The 9,547-nt window shown below is 50.4% G+C and overlaps 1 protein-coding gene across 17 annotated transcripts in view; it reads right to left on the bottom strand.

Annotated features, from left to right (window-relative positions):
* Positions 1–4,941, bottom strand: part of DOCK7 (dedicator of cytokinesis 7) — an 81,582-nt gene extending 76,641 nt beyond the window's left edge. For 13 of the 17 annotated variants that reach the window (XM_015870696.2, XM_015870695.2, XM_032446312.1 and 10 more), the window contains exon 1: positions 4,805–4,938. In XM_015870696.2, coding sequence (XP_015726182.1) covers positions 4,805–4,842 — 38 coding nt within the window. In that variant the 5' untranslated portion in view covers positions 4,843–4,938. Of the gene's footprint in view, positions 1–4,804 lie in introns of all 17 variants that reach the window. The other 4 variants (XM_032446310.1, XM_015870682.2, XM_032446308.1 and 1 more) reach the window with 2 other exon arrangements.
* Positions 4,942–9,547: the final 4,606 nt, after the last annotated feature.

Below are 9,547 nucleotides of genomic sequence, written 5' to 3' on the forward strand. Positions count from 1 at the left end.
AAGACAAAGGAGAGGGGAAAAAAAAATCCCCTTGGAACTGGCTTCTAAAGCAAAACACAGCTGGTCATTTTCTAAGTGCTCGGAGCTGCAAACGGAATGAAACCATTTGTTTGCACTTCCATCTTTCTTTATTACACACAGAAAAACATTTCTGCTTTGATGGGGCTGATGCTACCAAAATGAAAAACCATTCCTTTATGGTTTTAACTTAAGGAGCACGCTGGAAATACTAATTCTTCCCAAGGAAAGAGCTCGGAAGGACCTTCGTATCCTTTTTAAGCTGGGTTATGTCAATCAAGGCTATGAGCTCTCCTCCCTCTCAGAACAGCTGGCTCAGGACACAGCCCGGCCCATCTACACCAAATGCTGCATTAACACTTAGGGGCGTAACAAAAAAACAGAAATGGAACTGACAGTCTTTGCCCAGAATGGAGCTTAACAATGGGTTTCTACCCCTATTTCTTTAGTACAATCCAATTTAGCACCGAGCTACTCAGCACCACACAATGAGAGCTGCCGTGTTTTGTTCCTCCATACAAATACTCAGTTTTTCTCGCATGCATTTCATAGGAGACATCCGACTTCTTCCACACAGTTTGAGGAAGTCCCTTTTCCACAGCCTGCCCCGTTTTGAGAGAGAAACCACAAAACGTTTGATTCAGCCCTCACACTCATTACAGAACTGTTACTCCTGACTGCTCTTTGTGTGTCACATGCAGGTCTCTGTGTTCAGCATATCTTGAGAAAGGCAGCCTGCTACAGCAAAGCATCTGCACCATCAACAGCAAAGGCTTGGGCTGCAATTCCCAAAGCCAAATGGCAGCAGCTAGTTTTCTGTCTTGGGGCAGCTGTCCACGTGTGCTCCTCCCGTCCAACAGGCAGCTCCATCCACGCTTGCTCCATGGCATGAGTCAGTGGGTACGTGGTACAGCAGACGAGGAGCCCAAGGAAGATAGCAGCACAGGCACGCCCTGCACATTGCCTTCCTGCAAAACCTCAGGCCCCACTTCCTCCCTTTGAGTGAAATGGGTTTGATTTACAACCCCCCGCTGAGGAAATACTCAGCCTGATCCCAACCGCTGCAGTGTAAGTGCAAGTTCTTAACATGAGAGATGAACAACGTGTTCCCTTCTTCTTCACCATCAATTAAATCAGCAAACGCCATGGAATGCCACCTGGGGTGCTCTTCTGACAGCTCCTGAGTGCTGAGGTGGAAAGGGTCACTCCTGGGCTGAGCTGCCAAGATACCTGCCTGTGAAAATCAGCACAGGGCCGGACCTCTAAGGAGAGAACAAAGGCAGGTCTCACACTGAGGACAAACAAGGAAGCCCTGGACAAAGTAAGCTGAGCTGTAGGGGCGAGCTGTTCTCTTCTTGTTTGCACAGAGCAGTCAGGGATTCCCATCAGCTTCCTGAGGCACAGGACATCCACGGGGCAGGCAGCACCACTTTAGGAATAGAGGAAAAAGCTGCACCAAAGCTTCTGTTCAAAATACTTTCATTTACCTGTGAGGGCATTTTGACGATGCAAAAGGCATCAGAACATGAGAAGAAACTCCCCGAACACCATCCTGTGTCCACATTTCTTATGCTGGTGGGAGCCTGTGACAGCTTTGCTATCTCTTTCAGTGGGTGCAGGCTTCACACCAGCTCTGTTTACCCCCAGGCAGAGTAAAGGCATTTGTCAGCCTCCCTGGAACGTTGATCAGGCAACGCAAAGGGGCTTCAAACCAACACCAACACAAATTTAGTGTTACCACCAGTAACTCAGGGAGCGTGAGGCTGAAACACACAGGAAAGCAGAGGGAAAGGCAGGGGCATTGCTCCAGGTCAGAAGAATCCTGCAGAACTCAGGACAGAACTCATCCAAGCACCTTACAAACAGTGATGGTCCCACCAAAGCAGCAGCTCTGAGGGGCCTCCACACCCCATTTCTCTGCTAAACATCATCATATCCTGAAATGATATGGGGATTCTTCAACTGGAAACCTGCAGTGCCCAGAGGTGAAGGGGTGAGTATATGGCAGGAGCCCCAAAGGAGCCAGATGCAGCACTGGGACTGTAGGCTCAGCCCCTGCTGGGAGTGAACAGGCTGTTCAGAGTTCCCCAACAATAATGTACCATTGACACACATTTGGCTTTTATTGAGAGATCTAAACACCCACGTTTATCTCTTCCAGTGTGGATCTCACCTTTACCAGCTCCTTCCTAGTCCCCCAAGCACCATATGGGCTGAACAGAGCCACTGAACAGGAACACAACTGTTCTTTAATACAGTGATGGAAGCAACAGTGAAGCACTGGCACAAGGTGCCCAGAGACATGATGGGTGCCCCGACCCTGCAGACACCTGAGGTCAGGGATGGGGCTCTGAGCACCTATGGAGCTGTGGGTGAACCTGTTTGCTGCAGGGGAGTGGAACCAGGTGGCTTTTAAGGTCTTTTCCAGCTCAAACTACTCTCTGATTCTATGAACAGTGTACAACCGACTGTGTTAAGTATTATGATGCTACAGAAGCACGTTCCAAAGTTAAACAGAAAAATTAACAACGTATTTCCAATTAAAAATTAACAATTTTGGGTATCATTTACCACTTACTACAGTAAGTTTAACTCAAGTTTCTTCTGCTAAGGTCAAGAAGAATTAGTAAACGCATGTGATGGCCAAAGTTCAAGCTAAAATCTGTTTCAGCTTGAAGCCTTCCAATAGAAGAGCAGTATAAGCTGGTCAGAAAGACATCCTCGAGCAGACAAGGCTCTTCTCAAACTGCTGCAGCGCTCAATGAGAGGTGCCCACACGGGCAGTTAAATACCCCAGCAGTAATAAACAGACACAGGGGTGCTGTGCTGATCCTTGAGGTGCACCACACTGGTTGCACAAAGCACAGTAAATCAGTGCTGTGAAGACCACATCCGTGGGTTTTCTAAGAAAAAGAACAGACAATTTCACATTTGTTTGTGTTTTTTTTTCTTCCTCCCACTACTGCAATAAGCAGCTTAGAAACTTCTATCATCTCTTTGCTAGGTAAGCCTTAAAGAAATCCACATTCACAGATTGGAATTACATCCCAATTGACTTACACACTATCGGCCAAACCAAGAGCAGTACGGCCACTTCCTGTGTGTGAATAAGACAAATGGTACGTGTACCTCCACCAGCAGAGCAGGCCAAACCAAACCGGAGGGCAGAGTGTGAATATGGGATGGATCTATTCTTCTTTAAACAATGGAGCTGGGGAAGGCTTCCAGCAGCCTCCAAGACAGCTCGTGGGACTTCCGGATGCTGTTTGTTGTGAGCAAATCTCTCAGCCTCTCAACCTGAGTTGCAGAGAAGCATGTTCTGTGTTGGTGTACATGGGCTACAGCTCAGTGTGAGCATCTCTGGGTACGTATCTCTGCCCACGGGTTTTTGGTTCACACATGCTGGATGTGCTGCCCATAAACCTGAAGGCGAAGCTCCAACATAGGAAATCCCAAACAGAAACACAGCAGTCATGTAAATAAGCATGTCAGGGTGAGGAGCTGGAGATCACAGAATCATTAAGGTTCAAAAAGACATCTAGGATCACAGAGTCCACTGTGCCCAGTGCCACATCCCCATGGTTCTGACAGAGCCCCATCCTGCTGCCCAACTGCTCTTTCAGAGCGGAATCTTTCATACCATCCAACCTAACACACAACAGCTCTGTCTGAGGAGCTGATGTCACTGCACACTACCCAGCCCTTCAGCAAGCACAGTTTGCAACAACATCCAACCCCACAAATGAACCTGGTGCACTTAGAAGTCCTCCTCTGCATACAATGCCACCGTTGGGTTGGTATGAAAACACACTGCGTGCATTAGATCAAAAGGAACTTGAAGACGGCACAGCTGCGCCCTGTGAAATGAATCCTAAAACCACGTTAGTGACTCTCCCTGTTGTGCTGACCGTGCCAAGCTGTGGGCTGGCAGAGGCCGAAGGTGCAGCAGCAGCACTGCCCCATCCCAGGGCCATTCTATGGAACTTCCTGCCGTGCTGCTGAGCTCCTTCGGTCCCACTTGTACTATCTATCCCCCATGTGACGATTTCTATGACTACACTCAGGAAGCTGGGAACACAGCGTGGCAGCACAGCCAGTGCTCCCCATTGCAGACACACTGCGCCTTGGGAGACCAACGAGAGGGGCGACGTTTCCATCCGCCCTGGGCTCCGGAGCGAGGTGTGCCCGCCGCCCCCAGCTCCTGCTCAGCCTGTGCCATCACTGCCCTTCCTGGCGGCCCTGGTTCAGCCGCAGCTCCCATAGATACACACACAGATTTACCACGCAGCCTTCGCTCCTGCCTTCAGCCGCACCGGCCGGGGCTGGGGAGGTGCCCGCCGGGAACGGAGCCGCGAACCCCATCAGAGCCCGAGGGGGGCCGGGAAGCAGCGGGGAGGTTTCCTATAAATCTCCCTTTGTTAACAGATAAACAAACACCGCCGCGATGCGGAGCCCGAGCCCCCCCGCCCCGCGCACACAAAGGGCCGTAGCGCCGGGCCGGGCCCATTGTGCGGCCGGCAGGAGCTCGGGCGGCCCCGCGGCCCTTCTCACATCGCCCCGTTCGCTTCATCCCCCGGGGAAGCGCCGCCGCGCACCCCGCCCCCCCCACGCCTTTGTCGGGGGAACCGCGGCCCCCAGCGCGGCCCCGCAGCCGGCCCAGCCCAGCCCAGCCCTGCCCGCCCCGCCGGCAGCACCGGGGCCGTGACGCCGGGCCGACCCCGAGTGTCGCGGCGCAGCACGGCGGTTCCCCCGGTACCTCCCGGTTCCCCCCGCTCCGCTCCGCTACCTGCTGATCTTCTGCGCGAAGGCGCGGCGCTCGGCCATGGCTCGCGGGGCGCTGGGAGCCGGGATCGGCCGCCGTAATGCTCGGCGGAGGCGCGCACCCGCGCGGCGCTGCCGGCCCAGCTCCCCCCGGCGCTGGCGGTGCCGCCCGCTGCTCCCCCTGCTGGACAAGACACAACACGGCGCTCGCAGGGCGCATTGTCCCCGGGCGGGCGCGGCCGCCGCTCGGTGCAGCTCCGTGCAGCTCCGTGCAGCAGCTCAGTGCCCGGGTCCCGCAGCCCCAGGGCCGTGCTGTGCCGTGCTGTGCCGTTGCCGTTTGGAAGCTGAGCGCGGTGGTGCTTCGCTCTCCTTCACAACGAATGGTTTGGTTGTAGGGAACAAAGAGAAACCGTCGGACGGCACCAAGCTCGGCCCCAAAGCCCCGCAATCCCGCAGCTGTGCTTCGAACAGCGGCACGATGTGACTCCATCGCTCCGTCCCGAGGCTGTTCTGCCCGTACAACGCTATTGCAGCGCTTCAATAGCAAAGATTGAATCCAGGCCGCTCCTCACAGCTGAACCAAATCAGCGCTGAGCCCACATGTGCCGTGCATTAATCTAAAGCAGGGGACTATTAATAGCAATCACGGAAGTGTCCAAAAGTAGCAAGTGTTAATGGGCCCGGTGCCATCTGTGTGCACTGTGTGTGCACTGTGTGTGCACTGTGTGTGCACTGTGTGTGCACTGTGTGTGCACTGTGTGCTCGCCTCCAGCACGCTGCAGCAGAAGCCATTGATTCCCAGCTGCATGGCATTGCTCTGCTTCTCTGTTTGTATGTGTTTACAATGTCAGGCCCTGAAATCTGCCAATATACACACGTGGGAGCTGATCAGACTCTGTACATGAAGTGAATCTGGTGGGGATGAGATGGTGGCCTGCTGTGCTGGCATGCGTTGCACAGATGCACACACACACACACGTGCACACAGATGGGGATGCTGCAAAGCAAAGCCCCATTGTATGCAATGGAGAAAGGGCTGCTCCTCACCACCGGGAGGGGAGGAAACATCCCCAGGCTCTGCCAGCACAGAGTTCTGCTGGTGTATGGAATTGCATGTGGGATGAATCCATCACACAGGGCAGGCAGGATAAGCAGGTCAGCCCTTCATTCACTTTCTTACATCTGAGCTTTTGTCCATCCTTTACATGCAGAACCACCAGAAATATTTCCTTTCCAAAGAGCCACCAGTCAATGTGAGGAGGACTCGTTTCGTTCTGCTTGAAGGGAGAACGATGCTGCAACTGAGAATCCCTCATTTCTGGAGATGAACATTCTTGTCGCTGCCAGGAGGTGCCAGCGAGCAGCCCAGTGCCATGCAGACACAGTGTCTGCTTGATGAAGAGACCTCCTGGATTGCAGGTTTCGTTCTCTCATCAGTTACTCCCTGATAGAAGAACTTGTTTTGTTGGCAGTGCACGCAGAGTTGGCTCAGGATCATCCCCCAGAGCTACATATCCCTTATTTAAAGCTTTCTACAGCTGGCTGTCAGTGTGGGCTGTCGGAGGTCACCATCTCTTGTCTGTCAGTGCCCTGCTCTGCACCGCCTGTTCTGAGCTGAAGCTTGGCCAGACGAGCAGACAGCAGCACAGCCACCTCAGTGCTGGGAGCAACCAGCAGAAGGGCAGGGGGTGAGACACAGATATGCTCTGACATCTGAAACTGCAAGGAAGGGATGTCAACTCGGCACAAATAGCAGAGCTCTGAACTGCTGGCTGAGGTGGGGACACGCGTCCTGCCCTGCCAGCCTTGGCAGAGAGGCAGCAGCCTTGCTGGAAGAGCAGGATGATAACTGAGAGCAATCAAGCTTTGAGTTATGGCAACAGTCTCTCCTGCTCAGCAAAGGGCCCTTGTACAATTTGCTATATGCTAAAATAGGGCGAGGGATGGGATCCCACCTACAATCATAGAATCACAGAATGCCTTGGGTTGGAAGGGACCTCAAGGATCACCAAGATCCAGATCCTCCACTGCTGGCAGGGCCACCAGCCTCCATATCCAATACAGGGCCAGGCTGCTCAGGGTCCATCCACACCTCCAGGGATGGAGCATCCACAGCCTCCCTGGGCAGCTGTTGGAGCACCTCACCACTCTCACAGTAAAGAACTTCCCCTGGCTAGTTCACCTTTCTTCACTTCACCCTCATGGTGAAGATTTGTTAATCACCTTCTAACAGCCCAGCAACAGCCTACAAAGTTGGTGTGGATAAATACTAAGAGATCAGAGATCGGCCCTTGTAAAGACACCCAAGAGCTCCTACAGATTGAATCCAAAGGTGGCAGTGTATGGAGTACTAACCGAGAGAAAGCAAGGGAAAAGAAATATGAAGGGAAAAAAATTGGAGTATTTCACAATCCTTCAACAATGCCAGACACCAAAATTCATGGTGACAACAAATCCTGACTCTAAATCAGTGACAAATCAGTGTGAGTGACGTTGTCACACAAGGCATGTCTGCATTATTGCCAGTGCTGCCGCTGACAGGCACTGAGTCACGTAACCTTTCTGCCTCTGTTTGCTCATCTGCAAGTGAAGATAATTGATAGGAGGAAAGGTTTTGTCTGAAGAAACAAACTCATGCTTCATAAAGAGAGGAGTGTGACCAACCTGTGATGTGCAATTTCAGTCTGAAAAACACTTTTCTCTTTGGAAACAAGCAGCTTCTGATTCAAAAGCAACTGTTGTGTGGCACAGTTTACCTGGAGCAGAAGGAGGCTCAGGAGGACCCCAGCAAGTTATCATAATACGGACTGCCATGTTGAAAGGCACCATTTACTCTTCTCTAATAAACCTTGTAAAAAAAATGCAAGAACAAACAGCTGAGTTTACATCTGTGAGCTGTGCTGGGGCTGAGAACCACCTGTCTAGAGCTCAGAGCACAGACAAGGTGCTCCACAACACACATGTGCCTGTGAAACATCGCCCTTCTCTGCCTCATGCTGAAGAGCTGTGAGTGAAGAATGAATGAAAAAGCATTGCTCTAAATTCAGGAGCATTCCTGAGTATTCCACGCATCCTTTAAAATAAGTGACTGAATTGTTTTTGTCTGTTAATTGAGAACAAGTTGTACTTGGTTATAAGGAAATTTGGTAAATGCATGTTGGTGTAACTCACTGAGTCTGATAACCCCTAAACTAAGTTCTGCACAAGAAAAGTCTTTTGTGCTGTAGCTGCAAAACATTTTGCAAAAGGAGAACCGATCCCGTGCCTTGTCTGTGAGCAGCCCATTGACTCAGCCACTGCTTCCTTGTTCTTCTGACGTAAACTTCCTCAAAGCAAAAACATTGGAAACATTTTCCACCACAAACGTGTCCAGCAGAAGTCAATAAACAAAGAAGTAAACACGGGTCTGTAAATTCAGAGAGCCATCTACCGGCAGCTACGTGAAATGATTAAATTAATTAATGGCCAAATCTCTGCCTCTCTCTTGGAAGTCATTTCTTTGAAGTTAAGGAACTACACATGAACAAACTGTACACACGTGATGATCATTTCAAGGCGTGTGGCAAGAGTGAAGATGTTGGTGTTCCTCGGTGCAAGAAAGAGCAGCTTCATTTGCCCAGTGCCCAGATTCTACTGGGTGAATGGGAAACTAAGGACAAGAGTATAGGAGTGAGCTCTGTTGGAGTGCCTGCAGCCTTCCTCACATTCCTCACATCTATGCTATTTCTATTATAGACAGCTCAAGTCAGGCAAAGCAAAAGTTAATGGAGCCGAGGTGCCCTATGTGCAGTGTTTCAAAGATCAGTTTTAAAGGGAACAGTGGCCTTCCTTGCTGCCATCAGATCACAAGAGAGATATGATGCAGTTCGAGGGACTGAATTCAAATCATGCCAGATCTGCTTCAGAAACAAAGTATTCATCACAGCTGTCATATTTTAATTAAAAACACTAATAGTCTTTACAAAGCTCCGCATTCTTTATCTAACCATTCTATTGCCAGCAGTGTTGCTAAGCACAAACAACCCTGTTACAAGCGTGTCTGAGGTTTGCTGCTCTTGAATGAGTGGGAGTAACCTTAGAGTACAATATTCTAACAGGCAGTTCTGAGAGCAGCAGAATTAACACGGTGTGGATTGCAGTGTTCTCCCTTTATCCTCTCACAGCGTCTCTTTCTACTTAAGCAGATACTCCACAAAAACTGGAGGTATGTGGTATCTTTGAGGCTCTACAAGCCTGATTAAACTGCAGAGTTGCCTTAAAACTTTCCAAAGGGAAATGGATCAGAACTGGCTTACTTCCCTAGGAAATTAAAGTAAAAATAAACGATGAGGAATTCTCTTCTTTCCAGCTGCTTGACCTAAGGTCTGCACTGCTTACAAAACACACAAACGGCCGTTTCTAAACATATTGTGTGTTATTGATGGGTGCTCAGATCCCAGAGGTGAACTGGCAGACTAGATGCAGATACAGGAGCATCTTCACGCCCCTGACTGCCCAGCACTTTGGTGCTACCTTACCATTCTGCAGCGCACAGAAGTGGTGTTACCATGGTATCTCAGATATCTATAAAGCTGAGAGCATCTTCTATTTCTTCATCTTTTCGATGCTGCCTCTTTGTGTTACCTGTTTCACTTACCTACTAAAAAAAGAAAGACAAATTACATCTTCCATCACAGCTTTAAAATATTTCATTGCTCACACTGTACTAATTTAGCACAGATAGATGGTTTGCGTGGCCTTTATGGTATTAAAACATTGCAAGTGTAAA

The sequence above is a fragment of the Coturnix japonica genome, chromosome 8 (genome assembly GCF_001577835.2).
Source record: "Coturnix japonica isolate 7356 chromosome 8, Coturnix japonica 2.1, whole genome shotgun sequence".
Taxonomy (NCBI): Eukaryota; Metazoa; Chordata; class Aves; order Galliformes; family Phasianidae; genus Coturnix; species Coturnix japonica.